The 20,055-nt window shown below is 40.6% G+C and overlaps 1 protein-coding gene across 2 annotated transcripts in view; it reads left to right on the top strand.

Annotated features, from left to right (window-relative positions):
- The window catches only part of BACH2 (BTB domain and CNC homolog 2), a 181,766-nt gene that overhangs the window by 149,000 nt on the left and 12,711 nt on the right, over positions 1–20,055 (top strand). For both annotated transcript variants that reach the window (XM_081314254.1, XM_081314253.1), the window contains one exon: positions 13,551–15,101. In XM_081314254.1, the coding sequence (XP_081170380.1) occupies positions 13,551–15,101 (1,551 nt within the window). The remainder of the gene's footprint in view (positions 1–13,550; positions 15,102–20,055) is intronic.

The following is a 20,055-nucleotide window of genomic DNA, read 5'->3' as shown; positions in this document are numbered from 1 at the left end:
ACTAACACAGACATGTCAAATTCGCGACGTCACATGACATCGCGCAATGTATTAGGATTGTTTTGCCATTGCCGGCAATGGGGTGGGCACGGCTTCTGCGTGACACGTCCAGCCCGCAGGTCGGCAGTTTGATACCCCTGTTCTAAAATAATCCAATTTTTCTGTGGTCACATTTTAAAACCATTATATCTCAATTTGTCATCAAACGCCACAAGTTTAGAGTTTGATTTATTTTCCTTTTCAAAATCAGTCCAGGTATAAATACCCTTTGACTCATATTATCTGTGTTAAAAAGGCAAACATCTAAATAAATTTAAAATGAAGCAAGTTGCTTCATAATCCATGATTCAAGAACCCCCTACATTTTGCTGCTTCTGCAAGCATGTCCCTAAAACATTGTCCCATGAAAGCTTGTAATGGGTTTTATGTGAAGGATATTGAGTGTCACAAGGTTGATTAAAGCTATGAGAGAAGATAAAAATTAACTTCAATTACTGAGTTTTGTGTGGCTTACTAGAATCCTCCAAAACAGTTTAAAATGAAATCAACTTATCCTAACATTGATTCCAGCTTGCATGTCCAGATTCTGTGCACCATTTTAGGATTGCTTGAAAACATACTTGTTAAAATTTTAGTCCTTTCCTAATTCTTTTTATCTCTGAATGATAGAAACAAGGATAAAAATGCTTTCTCAGACATAAATAGCAAGATGATAAATTATGTTCATAAAAACAAGAGCCAATTTTTCCTGGAGCTGCCTAGCAAAAAGATGCTCACTTAAGAGAGGAGCTAGCTATCTGCCAAAAAAAAAAGCAGGGAAAATTAACCAAAAAAATTTTTTGATTATAGAAAATAGAGAAGGATACTCAGCAAATCAAATGTCTTTACTATATGTGAATTAATACTAAATAGTTGGACTTGAATCTTTCTCTCTCCCTACCTCCCTGTGTTTGCAGCCTGGTTAAATTGATTTGTAGATGTAGCTGAATGTACATGGATGTGATGTTTTTTCACTGGATTTGCAGTACATGATTTACTCCTGAGAATGACTTACATCAGGGGTCCTCAACCTTGGCAACTTTAAGACTTGTGGAATTCTGGGAGTTGAAGTGCACAAAGTCTTAAAGTTGCTAAGGTTGAGGACCCCTGACTTACGTCTTTCATGACATCACCAACTGTGTCAGAGTACGTATAGCTTGGTGCAAAGTCCTCTTCTTATATTAGAAAAAAAGGGCATTTGAAAGTAAATTATGAAGCTACTAAATTTGCCAAATGAGAATCTCTCTTAGTTAAGAGGTACTAAGTCATGATATTAATTTTCTAATTACTAAACATAAGATGATTCATCGTACCGAAGGTTATGTTTTTCATCATATGGAAGTAAATGAATCAAAATAACATTTTGTTGTTCATATTTCATTCAGTCAGCACTAATTGCAGTTATTTTCTTTGAGTGTTTCTAAAAGGTTGTTTATGCTTTTAATAAGATGAGCAGCTGTAATGATACTGGCTGCCAGAACTGCAGCCTTGTTTGAGATTCACTGTACTGTGGCAATAATCTACTGTAAGTATAAATTCAAAGTGAGCACAGTCTTCACATAGCAGATGAAACCTGAGCTTGCACACAACTACAGTCTTCTACACTTGCTGTCTTTTATCAGAAGAATATTGTTCTGCCGGCATCAAGTTCCCTTCGTCCTGTGCGCTCCCACAGGGAGGGCCTTCTCGGGGTGCCGCCGGTAAAAGACTGCCGGCGGATAACACCCAGGGGGAGGGCCTTCTCTGTGGGTGCGCCTGCCCTTTGGAACCAGCTGCCTGTGGAGCTTAGGACTGCCCCCGACCTTCGTTCATTTCGCCGTGACCTGAAGACCTGGCTCTTCGAGCTTTCTGGCCCAGGCTGAGAGTTTTAATTGGGGTTTTTATACTTTTTCAAGGACTGAATTTAATCTTTTTTAATTGTTTTTAATTTTTGTATTGATATTTTAAGCACCTTGTAAGCCGCCCGGAGTCCTACGGGGAAGGGCGGTATATAAATTTAATAAAATAAATAAATTGTCTCACTTGGTTGAGCAAACTCAGCTAAAGCAAAATGATGCTGTTTTCAGTAATAATCAGCTAATACTTAAATATTAATGTTGTTGTTGTTAGTTGCGAAGTCGTGTCCGACCCATCGCGACCCTATGGACAACATTCCTCCAGGCCTTCCTGTCCTTTACCATCTTCTGGAGTCCATTTAAGCTCACGCCTACTGCTTCAGTGACTCCATCCAGCCACCTCATTCTCTGTCGTCCCCTTCTTCTATTGCCCTCGATCTTTCCCAGCATTAGGCTCTTCTCCAGTGAGTCCTTCCTTCTCATTAGGTGGCCAAAGTATTTGAGTTTTAGCTTCAGGATCTGGCCTTCTAAAGAGCAGTCAGGATTGATCTCCTCTAGGACTGACCGGTTTGATCGCCTTGCAGTCCAAGGGACTCGCAGGAGTCTTCTCCAGCACCATAGTTCAAAGGCCTCAATTCTTTGGCGCTCAGCCTTTCTTATGGTCCAACTTTCACTGCCATACATTGCAACTGGGAAGACCATAGCCTTGACTATACGCACTTTTGTTGACAGGGTGATGTCTCTGCTTTTTAGTGTGCTGTCTAGATTTGCCATGGCTTTCCTTCCGAGGAGCAAGCATCTTTTATTTTCTTGGCTACAGTCCCCATCTGCAGTGATCTTGGAGCCCAGGAAAATAAAATCTGTCACTACCTCCATTTCTTCCCCATCTATTTGCCAGGAATTGAGAGGGCCAGATGCCATGATCTTGGTTTTCTTAATGTTAAGTTTCAACCCAAGTTTTGCACTCTCCTTCTTCACCCGCAACAAGAGGCTCTTTAGTTCTTCTTCACTTTCTGCCATTAGAGTGGTATCATCTGCGTATCTTAGGTTGTTGATATTTCTTCCGGCAATCTTAATTCCAACTTTTGATTCATCTAGCCCTGCCTTTCTCATGATGTGCTCTGCATATAAGTTAAATAGGCAGGGCGACAGTATACAGCCTTGCCGGACTCCTTTCCCAATTTTGAACCAATCAGTGGTTCCGTGTCCAGTTCTCACTGTTGCTTCTTGACCCGCATATAGGTTTCTCAAGAGACAAATAAGATGGTCTGGTACTCCCATCTCTTTAAGAACTTGCCACAGTTTGTTATGATCCACACAATCAAAGGCTTTAGCATAGTCAATGAAGCAGAAGTAGATGTTTTTCTGGAACTCCCTAGCTTTCTCCATGATCCAGCGTATGTTGGCAATTTGATCTCTAGTTCCTCTGCCTCTTCGAAATCCTGCCTGTACTTCTGGTAGTTCTCGATCCACATACTGCTGAAGTCTAGCTTGTAGGATTTTAAGCATGACTTTACTAGCATGAGAAATGAGTGCAATGGTGCGATAGTTTGAACATTCTTTGGCACTGCCTTTCTTTGGAATTGGGATGTAAACTGATCTTTTCCAATCCTGTGGCCACTGTTGAGTTTTCCAAATTTGCTGGCAAATTGAGTGTAGCACTTTTACTGCACTGTCTTTTAAGATTTTGAATAGCTCAGCTGGAATACTGTCACCTCCACTAGCTTTGTTGTTGCTTAAATATTAATACTTAATACTTAATATTAATACTTAATATTCAGTCACAGAATTATACAGAACAAAATTAACATTTTGTATTTATCAGTCTTCGGATTCCAGAATGGGATGGGGGAAAATTAAATAAATAAATGAGATCTTCAGCTTCCTGAACATTTCCATGCGAGAGATAAATCGAGTGGCAATGCCACTAGATTTTGTTTTATTTATTTATGTAATTTTTATTCTTTTTGGCTGTTCACCATCTAGTAGGTCAGGATCAACGAACATTAGATTAAAAAAAATTACATCGACATGCAAGATGAAAGGCAAATGATTTTCCAAGGAACATTTATTTTATAAAGTTTTATATGGCTATCCAACTCATAAAGGCATGCCTCTGGGCAGCACAGAAACCATAAAAACAAATCATAATAGTACAAAAAAACCCAAAACCCACAGTACAATTCAGGTAGTCCTCATTTAGCAATTGCCTCATACAATGACTATTTGCATTATGGTGATGATGAAAAAGTAACTTTGCTTCCAGTCCTTGCATTTATTTATGACCTTTGCAGATCTGAAAAGGAAAGAAAAGAGCAGTAAGATCCTAAGCAGAGTTATGGTTTCAGTTAGCCACTACTTCACTTAATAACCAAGTTACCAGTCCCAATTGTGATAATTATTTTTAAAAATTTTATTTTTATTTATAAATTGGGACTAGAGGTATGTAAAACGTTGCAGGATGAGCTCACCTAATCCTCCTGAAGTCTACCAAAATCAGAGCCAATCAAATCAATGTCAAATTTTATATTTCTGTTTGTCTCTGCAGAATGTAGGCAGCTAACAATATGAATTTAGCTAAGAAATCTGATTTCTTTCCACGTTTACCCAAATAGAATTTGGAAATTATTGATAATTTCTGCTTTAGATGATAGAAGGATCTGAAGGAAGGCAGAACTTTTATATGAGGCTGCAGCCAGATAATTATTTTGAACACTTTTGTTATCTGATGAATCGGAACATTAAAATGTTTTCTGACAATATCTTAATTCTGTAGTCCTGATGATTTTCTCAGGGCTCAGAATGTTGCTGTGCTATTTAATAATTTTCTCTGTGTTGCAATACAATAGCAGGGCATGACTGCCACTGTTTAATTTGTTAAATTCAAGACTGATAACATTCTTAAGTTCAAAAGAACACAGTTATTTAATAATCCTCAGTGGTATTTTTATAGGTGCACATTTTCTAATCATCTCTGTATTACTGAGCTTTTTCCTCCCAGCTTAATATGCTTGTTATGATAGAAATGATACAAGATCAATTTTCTTCCCTAAAACCCAGCACAAAATGTATATCTCCCAGACTACTCAAGCAGCATTTAACAGCAGATTCTGACTAGAGAATTCTTTATTGGAAGACCTAATTTAACAAAAAAAACCTGCATTTCTCAAAGTGGTGTCAAAGAATTTACATAAACCACTGAGATGAACTCGCTTATAAAAATATCAGCATGAAAATAAATGGTCTGTCTACAAAAGATATGGAGGGGTATATGGGGAGAATCTGGGTAGCTGCCCAATAAAAGTTCATTTATTTATTTATAGCTTCCCATGTTATATTGAATTTTGTAGTGTTTTAATGTCCTGCTTTACCCTGGTGTGGCACATATGCAAATCTTGGAGAAACTGACTGGACCATTCTTATGTGAAAGACATGACCAGCTGTAGATAGTCCTCAAATTGCTCTCTACATGGGGCTGCCCTTGAAGACCACTCGGAGGCTTCAGCTGGTGCAGAATGCAGCCGCGCGAGTTGTGATGGGAGTCTCCCGATACTCCCGTGTAACGCCTCTTCTCCGCGAGCTGCATTGGCTTCCAGTTGCCCTCCGGGTGAGATTCAAGGTGCTGGTGATGACCTATAAAGCCCTAAATGGCTTGGGTCCGGGATATCTGAGGGAACACCTGCTGCCAGCATCAACCTCCCATCATCCTGTGCGCTCCCACAGGGAGGGCCTCCTCAGGGTGCCGCCGGTGAGGGAGTGCCAGCGGGCGATCCCCAGGGGGAGGACGTTCTCTGTGGGCGCGCCTGCCCTATGGAATCAATTGCCGGTGGAACTCCGGATCGCCCCCGACCTTCGTTCGTTTCGCCAGGACCTAAAAACCTGGCTTTTTGAGTTATCTGGCCTGGACTGAGGGGTTTTAAGGTTTTTTAAATTCTAATTTTAAACTTTTTGGGGCTATTGATTTAATTTAATTTTATTTTAATTTTTATATTGTACTGTTTTAATTTTGCCCTGTAAACCGCCCTGAGTCCTTCGGGAAAAGGGCGGTATATAAACTGAATTAAATAAATAAATAAAAATAAATTACAAGCAGAACTGGGACCAGAGTTCCCATTGCTAAGCAAGGCAGTCCTTAAATGAATCACACCTGATTTTATGACCTTTTTTGACACAGTTGTTAAGCGAATCACTACAGTTTTTAAGGGAATAAAGCGATCATTAAGCAAATCCAGCTTCCCTTCATAGACTTTGCTTGTCAGAAGCCAGCTTGGGAAGGTCACTGGTAGTGATCACATGACCCTGGCATGCTGCCATGGTTATAAATGCATGCCCAAATTTTGATCATGCGACCATGGGGAGAACATGTGATGGTCTTCCAAGTGCGAGGACTGGTCGTAAGTCACCTTTTTCAGTGCTATTGTAACTTTGAACAGCACTAAATGAATAGTTGGGACTTGGGAGTACCTATATTGGATATTCCTTTATAGCTCTGCAGGTGATACACGTCATGGTCCCAATTTTGATTCTTACCCCAGCTACATAATATTACTAGCTTCTTTGAAGATTATTTATTTAGATTATATTACAGAAGGGCTTCTGCCTTCAGGATTTAAATTAAGTGGGAGAAAAAGTAAAAGAAGTACACTCGGGAAGCAGGAGTAGATTATGAGCAATTAATCTGCAGAATTCATTATTCATTTACTTATTTAGCCCTTCAGTTTTTTTGTCTTTCATTTTATTTATTGAGTACTTAATGTGGCAATTTAAAATGTAGACCAGGGATCCTCAAACTTGGCCCTTTTATGACTTGTGGACTTCAACTCCCAGAATTCCTCAGCCAGTGTGGCACGCTGGCTGAGGAATTCTGGGAGTTGAAGTCCACAAGTCATAAAAGGGCCAAGTTTGAAGACCCCAGATGTAAACCATTAAAATCCAGTAAAAACATCAGGATATTACCTATAGCCGAGGAAGGTCTTGACATTGGTTTCTGAAGATATGCAAGTGTGGGGTTGAAAAGAGGTTGCACTCCACAAGGTGAGAATAGCAGGAGAGAAGGCTTCCTATTGTTCCCCCAACCAAGAGGCTGTTATTTTAGGTCTTTAATATCCAGAAAGGTTCTTTTGAAATTATGTGTTTCCTCTGATAATCAGCCCTCCTGCTGTTTAGGCTTTAAAAGTTGAAAAACAGTACTATTAATTTATTCCAAAATATAAGCCCTTGAGATCCATCAAGACTTGCTGACTTGCCTAACCTGACCCTGAACCCTGCCCTCTGAATTTAGGAGAAAGAAGTGCTATTGATTTGGTAATACTTGACAAGGTTCCCATCATTAATTTTCCATATGTTTGCTTTGCCCAACCCAGTTCAGAAATACTGGCATTTGCAACACTCAGAATTTTCAACCATCATGCCCAGCGCTGCTGAGAATTCTGGGAATTGCAGTTCCAACACATTTTGGGAGTATGGGTTCAGGAAAGTGATCTATTTCTGTGCTAAAAGTGTGATCATAGACTTTGTTTTTGCCAAAGGATACTGGAAGTGATGGTAATTTAGTTCGAGATGCAAAATTTAAAAGTCACCATAAACAGTTCTAGTCTAATGAAGAATTGGGTTTTTTTTTTCTAAATAGCTTGTTCATCCTCATGAAGTTCATGTATTCTTTCCCTCTGGATATAAATGTCCTATATTTGTTAAAAACAAACAATTTCACTGCAATCTGCAAAAATTACGTGATAAAGTTTGCATGTAAGCAGCTCTGCATTTGGAAGTGCCAGACACATCTGTCTGTCACGTTGACTAGGGAGCTGATAATGTACACGGCAACTTTTAAAACTAAGAGTACAAAATGCAAAAATATATGCATACATATATATATGCCAAGGTTACACCAACATTTTGTCCTTTTAATAAAGAAGAGAAAGAATGTTTGAAGCACATGACATTCAAAGGATGAGCTGTGTGAAAAGAAGCAGAGTTAATTCTCACTAAATCTGGTACTTCTAGAATTTTCTTTTATTAAATAAACTGTAGCTTTGTGATAGTGCCTATCAGGCCGTTGGTAAAAAAAAATCTATCCTAGAAAATAAAAAGTTGGAGCTTAATGCAGGCATAAAAATTAAATAAAGTGTTAAGTATCTGTATCAAATTATCTTGCCACTTGTACTTCAATGCCACATTTTGCATAAATATCATCAGTAGAAGATGACTCAAGGGATTTGAAGAGTTATATATTTGAAAACAGAGGTGCATTCATAGAGATATGAGTTAGAGACAGGAATGAAACTTTTGCTTAGCTCAAGAAGTATATAAATTTATATAACACATCTAGTGGAACAACCTGCCTCCAGAGGTGGTGAATGCTCCAACACTGGAGGTTTTTAAGAAGAGACTGGACAGCCATTTGCCTGAAATGGTATAAGGTTTCCTGCCTGAGCAGGGGGTTGGACTAGATGACCTCCAAGGTCCCTTCCAACTTTATTATTATTATTATTATTATTATTATTATTATTATTATTATTATTATTATTGTTGTTGTTGTTGTTGTTGTTGTTGTTGTTGTTGTTGTTGTTGTTGTTGTTGTTGTTGTTGTGTTAGGCTATCATTCTATCATTTCTTCATTTTAATCATCTCAACAGCCTTGCAGAGAAACAAAAAAAATCAGTCAAAACCTTTCTTGACTAAATAAGAATTTGAGCTTTGACCTTTCTGGTTTGTGCAAGAGCATCTAGCAACATGGAAGAACTATATTGGTTGCATATAAATGTTTATGACTCTATAAAAGCGAGGGTTACTTGGATTACAATTAATCTAAATTAACTTCTTGAGGATTTCAATGTTCCTGGCACTCTTTTGACACATCCTAGAATTTATAGAGATTAGCCATAAAAAGGTGTGATAGGAAACTTTTTGACATAATAGTCCTGGATGGATACTTTTCTAGGTTCGGATGCCAAAATAAAATGTCCCTGTTTAAAATAATTTCATGAAGAAAACTACAGTTGATTCTTTTTTTAAAACCATAATGCAAGAGCCTTGGTGGAGCAGAGGGCTAATGCCTCCTTAAGTAACACCAGCTGCCTGCAATTATTGCAGGTTCACATCTCACCAGGCTCAAGGTTGACTCAGCCTTCCATCCTTCCGAGGTAGGTAAAATGAGGACTCAGATTGTTGGGGGCAATTAAGCTGACTTTGTAATAATGCCGCTTGGGGTATGTGTGAAAGCCCTAACAAGCAGGCATATACATAGAACGAAGGCTACTGCTAAGCTTGTAAGCTGCCCTGAATCTTCGGAGAAGGGCCTAGAGAGCTGCTGGAGGTCCAGCCGATCCGAATCCGACCGGTTGCGGTTAAGAACCTATATTAGGTCTTATCTCGCAGCGATGAGGGCAGCGAGGTGTAATTACTTCTCTGCCCTCATCGCGTCCGCAGATAATCGCCCGGCCGCCCTGTTTAGGGTGACTCGCTCCCTCCTTAATCAGGAGGTGAGGGAGGATCCCTTGCAGGGTCGTGCCGAGGAGTTTGGTCAACATCTGTCGGATAAAATCGCTCGGATTCGGACCGGTTTGGACTCCAGCTGGGCAGAGTCTGACGATCAGGACACGGGCGGTCTTGTCAATGTTATCTGGGAAGAGTTTGATTCTGTGACCCCTGATGAAGTGGACAGGATTATGGGGAGGTTGAGCTCCACCACATGTTTATTGGATCCGTGCCCTTCCTGGCTGGTTTATGCAGCCAGGGAGAGGACACGAGGCTGGTTCCAGGCGGTGATATCTGCTTCCTTGAGTGAGGGTAATTTCCCCACCGTCTTGAAGGAGGCGGTGGTGAGACCTCTCCTCAAGAAGCCTGCCTTGGACCCAGCTGTCTTGAACAACTTTCGTCCAGTCTCCAACCTTCGCTTTCTTGCGAAGGTTGTTGAGAGTGTGGTGGCGCATCAGCTCCCTCTGGTCCTGGATGAAGCGGATTATCTGGACCCGTACCAATCGGGTTTCAGGCCCGGGTACAGCACGGAGACGGCATTGGTCGCTCTGGTGAATGATCTCTGGAGGGCCCGGGATAGGGGATATTCCTCTGTCCTGGTCCTATTAGACCTCTCGGCGGCTTTCGATACCATCGACCATGGTATCCTGCTGCGGCGTCTCAGGGGATTGGGAGTGGGAGGCACAGTTCTTCGGTGGTTCTCCTATCTCCTGGGACGTTCGCAGTCGGTGTTGGCAGGGGGGCAGAGATCGGCCCCTAGGTCTCTCGTTTGTGGAGTTCCTCAGGGTTCGGTTCTCTCGCCTCTCCTGTTCAACATCTACATGAAACCGCTGGGTGAGATCATTCGTGGTTTTGGAGTTGGGTATCATCAATATGCTGATGATACCCAACTTTTCATTTCAACCCCAAACCACCCCAGTGATGCCCTCGCTGTGATGTCCCGTTGCCTGGAGGCGGTTCGGGTCTGGATGGGGAGGAACGGACTTCAACTCAACCCTGACAAGACTGAGTGGCTGTACATTCCGGCATCCCGGGACATTCAAAACGTTCCATCACTTTCTATGGGGGGTGAGTTTTTACCCCCCCATAGATAGGGCTCGCAACTTGGGAGTCCTCCTGGATGCACGGCTTACCTTAGAAGATCATGTAGTAGCCGTGACCAGGGGGGCTTTCGCACAGGTTCGCCTGGTGCGGCAGTTGCGGCCCTATCTAGACCGGGATGCCCTGTGTACGGTCACTCATGCGCTCGTGACCTCTCGTCTTGACTATTGCAATGCTCTCTACATGGGGCTTCCCTTGAAGACCACTCGGAGGCTCCAACTGGTACAGAATGCGGCCGCGAGAGTTGTCTTGGGAGTTTCCCGGTACTCCCATGTTACACCTTTGCTCCGCGAGCTGCATTGGTTACCAGTTGTCTTCCGGGTGAGGTTCAAGGTCTTAGTGATGGTTTTTAAGTCCTTACATGGCATGGGTCCGGAATACCTCGGGGACCACCTGCTGCCGGCGTCGACTCCCCTCCGCCCCGTGCGTTCCCACAGAGAGGGCCTCCTCAGGGTGCCTCCAGTCAGAGAATGTCGACTGGTGGCCCCCAGGGGGAGGGCCTTCTCTGTGGGCGCTCCGGCTTTGTGGAATCAGCTGCCGGTTGAGCTCCGGATGGCACCGGATCTCCGCTCCTTCCGGCGCGGGTTAAAGACCCATTTATTTGAACAAGCTGGCCTGGCCTGATGGGGAATTACTTAGGGTTTTAATATTTATATATATATTATTGTTTTTATTGTGGGCAATAATTTAATTCTTTTTTAACTTTTGTACTTTTGTAGTTTTAAGATATGCCCTGTTCACCGCCCTGAGTCCTTCGGGAGAAGGGCGGTATAAAAATTTAATTAAATAAATAAATAAATAAATATAAATGTAATAAAAATAAAAAATAAAATAAAATAAATAAATAATGGCATGGTTCATCCAACATTCTAAACCAAAATCATTCAATCATATTTGATTTAATTTACATAATAGGAATCCATCCAATCGGTGTAGACATCAAAAGCTAAATTACTTTATAAAAGATCTTAACAGATCGGTACCCTTGGAGTATTGGCTTTAATGCATTTTTTAAAAAAAAAAATTAAAAATCCATGAATTTTATTTGCATCATGAATACTGCAGGCCGTTTTTGTATACGCAATCCATGCTTTTAGTTATGTTGCTTAGAACTTAGTTTGCTTAGAATTTACGTCAGGGTGGGAATCTTTTCACCGCATTGTAAATATATAATGTGTACTTTTAAACTTTCCCTTTATAACCAATTTATAATCCTCAAATATCTGTTTTCTGGTTCTAGCATTATATAGGCAAGCATGTTGGTGGAGACATAATAGGGGCCAAATCAGTTTTCACAAAACTTTTGGCTAATGAATGTTTGCACTTTCCAGGAAGCCTTCCTTTTAGTCGTAGAAGTTACATATTTCCATCATCTCTACAGTTTCCAAAAAATCTTTGCTAAAGGCTTCTCTTGAATCTGTAAATATTCCTATTGTAGTCCTTCAAAATAATAATAATCATACCTGGTTCCTGTTGTAAAGAAATTAGCTCCTTACGCCTGTCTCCCTCCAGATTTTTGCCTCATATACTGTATAAGAACAAGCAGCTGTGCCTCAGATGATGGTGTAGCAATTCCTCCAAAAGAGATTGCATGCAAAACCCTCTGGAGCAAAACACAAGGAGCAGATGTCTGGAATGCTGCAGTTTTAGGGGCCTGAAAGCCTTTGACTCAGCTTGAGTGAAAAATACACGGTGGAATGTTCTGAGTCAGTGAAATGTTTTGCGTAGACCTCATCAAGAGAAAGTACTGTACTGTTTAAAAATAAACAGGACAGCTTACTTCTTTTGCAGTTCTTCCACCTAGTGGGTGTTTTCTGTAAGTGCAAGATGATTTTTTGTGTTCTTAGGAAATAAAACTCCACAGGGAACGTGAATCAAAAAATATTTACTGGGGGGGAAGGGTTTGAAATTAGAAACTGGGCTGGTTTGACTTAGTCTGCTAAATGGTTGCTGTATCTCCAGAGTAATTTAAGAGTGGTTGTGGCAGCCTAGGCATATTGCAGACGGAGAAATTGACTTCCAGATTATCTTTCTAAATACATTTTTTTTTAATTTTTATTCCATTTATATCCCGCCCTTCTCCGAAGACTCAGGGCGGCTTACAAGCTTAGCAGTAGCCTTCATTCTATGTATATGCCTGCAAGCGGCATTATTACAAAGTCAGCTTAATTGCCCCCAACAATCTGGGTCCTCATTTTACCTACCTTGGAAGGATGGAAGGCTGAGTCAACCTTGAGCCTGGTGGGATGCGAACCTGCACTGATTGCAGGCAGCTGGTGTTACTTGAGGCATTAGCCCACTGCTCCACCAAGGCTCCTGTGACTAAATGTCACAGGCAAAGTGAGAATTATTCTTGTTACTTACTCAGATTAAATTCCACGTGCTTCCCAAGGATCCTGACGTTTTTTGAAGTGCCACTTAATTAAAGTTTTCCCAGCAATGGAGATCTTGACCCAGCTAAACTGAATAAAAATTAAATATTGTATATGCAATTTCTGTTGAAAAGTACCGTATAGTTTTTCCAAGAATAAATTTAGGAATACTTTATTCTAATTGCTAAGTCTGCTTTAGAGAAACATCGCAAAATTGATAATTATGCACTCATGAAACACTTGACATCCTCTAGGAGCTCCCTAGACCAAATACTATTTGGCAAGTGCTAGAAAACCTAGCAGTTTGAAACCACGTAAAAAAAATGCAAGTAGAAAAATAGGGACCACTCCGGTGGGAAGGTAACAGCGTTCCGTGCGCCTTTGGCGTCTAGTCATGCCGGCCACATGACCACGGAGACGTCCTCGGACAAGCGCTGGCTCTTCGGCTTTGAAACGGAGATGAGCACCGGACCCTAGAGTCGGAAACGACTAGCACGCATGTGCGGGGGAACCTTTACCTTTACCTTTAGAAAACTCATTGCCCTTGAATCGTTTGCTGAATGTATTGTTTAGCTCATTCTATTACATGAAACTCTAAAGACAAAATAATTAATTAGTGGAGGCATTTTCCAGTGCTGACTAATATACTAGAGGGGCTTGGGAAAAGTAGCAACGTTGAAGGTAATGCTGGCAAATTCCCTATTTTTTGTTTTGTTTTTCATTGCAGGTCACTGCCAAGGGATTTGGTCCGTTGTTGCAGTTTGCCTACACTGCTAAGCTACTACTCAGCAGAGAAAACATACAAGAGGTCATCCACTGTGCCGAATTTCTACGTATGCACAACCTGGAGGATTCCTGCTTCAGCTTCCTTCAGACCCAGCTGCTGAACAATGAAGATGGCCTGTTCCTGTGCAAAAAGGATCTCAGCTATCAGCGGATGCACGAAGATGAGAACTCGGAGGGAGAAGAGGAAGAAACTATGGAGTCAGAGACTTCAAAAATATCTTGCTCAAGAGAGAGGATGCACTCGGAGCCCTTTAACTTTGAACCCGCCACGTCTGGAGCCAATAAGGAGGAAGGAATGCTGCCAGACCCGGAAATACTGGTGGATGATGGCAAGGATAGTTCAGATAAAGAAGTAGTAACACGGTACCCCAGGTATAAGAAATACCAGCTAGCTTGTACCAAGAATGTCTACAACACATCACACGTTAGTACCTCAGGTTTCACAAGCACATTCAATGAAAAAGGTTCAGGTGATGACCTCAAACCAGAACTTGCTGTTGGGCAAATTAAAAGTGAGCCTAGGAATGAGGAAAACGATGAAGAAAATGTCACGCTTTGCCTCTCTGGAGAGGAGACTAGTGTCAGGGATAAAGAAGGGGATGTTGAAATGGACCGAAAGCAGCCGAGTCCCGACGGAGCTGGCAGGTCTAAAAACAGTTCCTCTCCTTCCTGCCTCAGATCTTTCTTCAACAGAACAAAAACTATAGACTTAGATGGCTTCCCAACTACTTCCCAACAGCACTTTGCCAGAAATCCAGCATGCCCTTTTGACAAGGGGACAACTCAGGGTGACCATAAAGCTGATTATGTCCCTTTTGTGGGCAGTTACGGGCTCTCCCAAGCTGTTCAGAAGGATGCTTCCAGTTTTACAGTGGGATCACCTCTAAGAAGTCCTGGCTTTGTTGAAGGCCTCTGTAAGCAGGAAGGTGAGGTGGACAGGAGGACCGTTATATTCTCTTCAAATGTTTGTGACCAAGTAAACACTTCGGTGCATTCATATTCTGGCATGAGCAGCTTGGATAAAGATCTCACCGAGACTGTGCCAAAAGGCCTGTGGGCAGGAAGCAGCCAATCTCTTCCCAGTTGCCAGACCTATGCTCATATTGGACAGACAGCTGACCATTTCCCAGGACGGATGCGGCCCAACACCAGCTGCCCAGTGCCAATTAAAGTTTGTCCTCGGTCTCCTCCTCTGGAAACCAGAACAAGGACCTCCAGTTCATGTTCCTCCTACTCTTACGCAGAGGATGGCAGCGGTGGTTCTCCCTGTAGCCTGCCTCTGTGTGAGTTTTCATCTTCCCCCTGTTCTCAAGGAGCTCGATTCCTGGCCACTGAGCATCAGGAGCCGAGCATGATGGGAGATGGAATATACAGCCAAGTCAGACCCCAGATAAAATGTGAGCCATCCTATGGAACAAACTCTAGCGATGAGTCTGGATCGTTCTCTGAAGCAGACAGTGAGTCATGTCCTGTGCAAGACAGAGGACATGAGGTAGGGATCTGTGATAAGTACACCTGCTAACACTTCTTGTGACCCATTCAGAAAGTCATTATTAACCTAATGGCCTTCTTTGTATCCAAAATACAGAGAATAGTCACTTTTGTCCAATATTCTATTGATGATGGAGTCAAGCTCATTGATTACTGGAAATATGTCTGAGAGAGTAAGAAGCCATCATATAAAAAGGTTCCATAAAGTCTTAAAGTTGCTTGATCTCTTGATTATAGGGTAACTGTAGAGATAGGGAGTACCTCGTAGCAGGTTTGCTTCTCTCCCTGCCCACCACCACCACTCCCCACCATCCACTTGAGTCATAAAAATGCCCCCCTCCTTTTTAAGTTTTGGACCAATCGTCATTAGCATTAGTCATTGCATTCAGTTTTTTGTTAACAATTCATACCAGCTTATCTACCAATTCAGTACGCTGATTGGGTATTAGCTGTAATTTGCAGACTTTTGGAAGAAAAATAAATTCTGATCAGAGTGATCTAAAATGTCAGTAGAAGCAAATGTCCATACAAGGTGAGGAAGGGAAGAGGGAGCAGTTTTCTGGTCTGGGTACAACGAGTGTGTTTACCTGATCATCATCTTTGTTTTACTTATGTTACTTTTTGTGTACTTTGTTGTATAGTCTTTTTAGAGAAAGAAAAATGAGAATTGATCATATACCTTAAGTCAGGGGTAGGCAGCCTCGGCTCTTTTATGACTCATGGACTTCAACTCCCAGAATTCCTGAGTCAGCATAGCTGACTCAGGAATTCTGGGAGTTGAAGTCCATGAGTCATAAAAGAGCCGAGGTTGCCTACCACTGACTTAAGTCATATCCTTGATCTCTCTGGTTTCCTAAATTCATATGACTTTCTAATAATTACCCAGTTAAGCTTTTCATCTGTAATGCCTTTGATACTGCAACCAGCGAAAAACCTCTTCAAAGGGTTAATAAGGAACCAGAGAGAAATTGAGTGAGCAGGGAAAAAGGCATAAGGGACATATACAAAACTGATAATATCTGCACAGATGTGTTAGCCAGCCTGCTATTATTCTTATCAGCATGACATCCATTCCTTTAGACAATTCATTGGGGAATAAATGTGCGGTTACAGCTTGTTCATTGTGAAACACTGACTCTCCCTCAAGTAAGCTTGAATTATTGCAAATTTTAAGACTTACACTGCTGATACTGTGGAACCCATTTAGGTATCATTAATTAGGCTCAATTGATGAAACAGTTATTGGTCTGCCATCTTATTTTGATCACAGTGTACAAAACTGTTACCAATTTGGCTTCAGAAAACATAGCATTTTTATATGTGGTTCCTTTATTTCTCACCAACTAATTCCTGTAGCAGTGGTAATAACTATCACATATGTACATATATGTACATGTACGGTAAATGGGGGTGTTGAAAGGTTTTGTTTATCTCTCTTGCAAAATTTGGAAGAGAACATAAGAACTTTGAGGTATCAAAATCTTGGGGAAGATGTACTATGAACACTGGCAAAATGCTGAAGCTCATCTATGCAAAATTTAATACAGTACAATATATATACTTGAATTTTCTAGCATATGGTACAAATAAACTGGATTGGTTATTGTCATCAAGTCACTTTCTGTTCCTAGCAATCATACAGATAAGAGTTTCTCCATGACAATCTATCTTTAGCCTGTTCTTTCAAGTCTCCCAATGGTGCACTCATCGCTATTGTATCGGAGTCCATCCATCTTCTTGCTGGTTGTCCTTTTCTTCTACCTTTCCCAGCATTACAGCCTTTTCTAGAGAGCTGGGTCTTTGCATAATATGTCCGAAATAGGTTCAAAGTAATTTGAGTCTGATTATTTGTCCATCAAGGGTGAATTCTGGGTTGATTCTTCAGCGATCCATTGATTTGTTTTCCAGTATTCTCAGGAGTCTTTTCCAACACCAAAGTTCAAAGGCATCAAAGCTTTTTCCATGTTGCTTCCTTAAACCTTCACTTCCACAGTGAATCAGAGTGAGTACCATAGCAAGCGCAATTCTGATCTTTGTAAGTATAGACACATCATGGCCTTTGAATATATTTTCCAAGGCCGCCATGGCTGTTCTTCCAACTGCTAGCCTCGCTATATTTCTTCATTGCTTGTTCCTCTACTGTTCATGGTTGATCCTGAAAGGCTGAATCTGTCCACTACTTTTATATCTTCATTGTTGATTCTAAGGCTAGTCGTTCTACATGCTTTCATTAGTTGAGTTTCTGCTTTATATTTAATTTTTCTCCCATTTTTTCATTGTGTTCTTTGGCTTTTAGTATGAACACTTGCATATCCTTTGCATTTTGGCTATCAGAGTAGCAAAATCAGCATAGGGCAGGTTATTTATATTCCATTTCTCCTATTTTAAAATCACACTTATCTTTTTCCAATCCAGCTTCCCTTTACACACACACACACAAACACAGTACAAGTTCAATAAATAAAGAGGAGAATATACAGTCTTGTCACAATCCTTTGCTCAACCTTTGCCCATTTGCTTCACCATGTTCTGTCTATACTGTGGCTTCATGACCTGTATATATATTTCTCAGAAAGATCATGAGTTATTCTGGGATTCCTATTTTTCTGAGCACTTTCTACAGCTTGCTATGATCAACACAATTAAAGGTTTTTCTGTAATCATTGAAACACTTGCTAACTTCTTTTTGGTTTTTTTTTTTGGCTTTCTTAATTATCCAGTGCGTATCAGCAATAATGTCACTCATTCTTTGGCTTTTTCTGAAGTCAGCTTGAACAACTGGCAACTCTTTTTCCATGTAGGCTTCTAATTGCATTGGATGATCTTAGTTATTATTTTGCTAATATGTGAAATTAAAGATATTGTGCAATAGTTTACACACACTGTTAAATCTCTCTTTTTTGGCATTAGAATCATTTGGCTACTGTGTCATTCTCCATATTTCCTGAGATAGCTTGGTTAGAACCTTAATTGATTCTTCTCTGTTGCTTTCAATATTTCAGTGGGTATTCCATTAATTCCTGTAGCCTTGTTAATGACCTGAGTGCTGATCTAACTATTAGTACTAGAGGTTCTTGTAAAATAAGGAATATCTTCTAAGGTATCTTGGATGTTGTCATCTCTACTATAGAGTGTTTCATTATATTTATTTATTTATTTATTATTTATTAATTCGGTTTATATACCGCCCTACTCCCAAAGGACTCAGGGCGGTTTACAAGGCAAAATTTAAAAACAATACAATATAAAATTAAAATTAAATTAAATTAAGTCTATGCCTCCCATCTTCCTTTGATGTCCTTTGAGTTGGTTATCTGTCAATTGGCATCCTTTAGCATACCAATCTGAGGTCATCACCGCTTAAGTTCAGGGACATTTTGAAAGCCTTTCCTTATTTTTACATGTCTGTGCCCATCTTCAATATCTCTACAGAATTTGTTGTAATACTGCTTTTTGTCTTTAGCAGCTCTCTGAAACTGTTAAATTCTTTTCTGAGAAAGTTGTTCTTCTTAGCTTTGGCTTCTCTTCTCCTCTTGGCAATTTCCACAGTTTGCTTTCTTCTCTTTCTTAATTTTTGTCAGTCTCTTTCCAGAGTGGTGGGATTCAAATATGTGAACAACAGGTTCTCTGTGTGGATGCCTCTTCCGGAAGTTCCGTTCTGGGCCTGGGCAACAAAAAATTAGCTACCGGTTCTGCCGAAGTGGTGCGAACCGACTGAATCCCACCACTGTCTTTCTATATGAATCCTTAACTACTTCTTTAAATTCATCCCATAATTCCTCTGCTTCTTTTTCAATAAGGTTCAGGACTTCAAAGCAATTCATGATGTTCTTGAAAATGAGAGTATACAAAATCACCTTATGGAAACTGCCTGTTTTTTTTTCTTCTTCTGTAGTTTAACTTGGAGTGAAGCTTGGAGTTAAGTTCATGATCTGTTCTGCAGTCAGCACCTGGCCATGTCTTTGATCTGTAAATTTATTTTATTTATTTATTAATTTAATTTGTATACCGCCCTTCTCCCTAGGGACTCAGGGCGGTGAACAGGGCAATACATAAAAACTAGATATAAATGAACTCCTCCATCTTCTTTTATCAATAACATAGTAAAATGTATTTTTATATACTTTTATTCCATCTAGTAATGTCCAAGTATAGAGGCTTGATTTTGGTTGTCTGAAGACAATTGTTAGTTATGAAGAAATCATTGGAGTGGCAGAAGTTGATAAGTCGGACTCCTATTTCATTTTAATTCCCGAAGCTATACAATCCAACTACATTTTTGTCTTTCATGTTTCCACTTAGGCATTCCAGCCTCCAATCATAAGCAGCACATCTTGTTGACAGGTTCTTTCGATTTCAAATTGAACTTAAATCAACTCATCCACCCCTTCGTTCTCTGCACCATCAGTAGTTGGAGCCTAAATTTGAGTGATCATCATATTAAAGGGTTGTCCATGAAGCCAGTCATTATTATTTGATCATTGATTGCATTGTAGCCAAGTACTGTTCTTACTATGTCCTTTACAATTATAAAACCAATACAATTTCTTCTTTGTTTTTCATGCCCTAATGGGCGGCATGGTGACTCAGTGGTTAAGACATTGGCTTGTTGGCTGGAAAGCCGGCAGCCCAACTTTGAGACCTGAGCACCATGCAAATGCTAGATAAATAGGGACCACTTCGGTGGGAAAATAACAGTGCTCTGTGACATTATGCTGGCCACATGATTTGGAAATGTCTTTGGACACCGCTGAGTCAATGGCCTTGAAATGGAGATGAACACTGTCTCATACTCTGCAACCGAGTAAAATCCACAGGGACTCCTTTACCTTTTTTTACCTTTCATGTCCTAATAATCAGTGAGATCTTCTGACTGAAAGTATCTGATCCCACTCCATTCACTTTATAATTGTTTCATGGTATCTTTCACTGTGTTAAGCTCTCTTGTGTCTGTG

The sequence above is a fragment of the Vipera berus genome (genome assembly GCF_964194415.1).
Source record: "Vipera berus genome assembly, chromosome: 1".
Taxonomy (NCBI): Eukaryota; Metazoa; Chordata; class Lepidosauria; order Squamata; family Viperidae; genus Vipera; species Vipera berus.
Note: the sequence above shows the minus strand (reverse complement) of the source record. Positions and strands in the feature narration are given on the sequence as shown.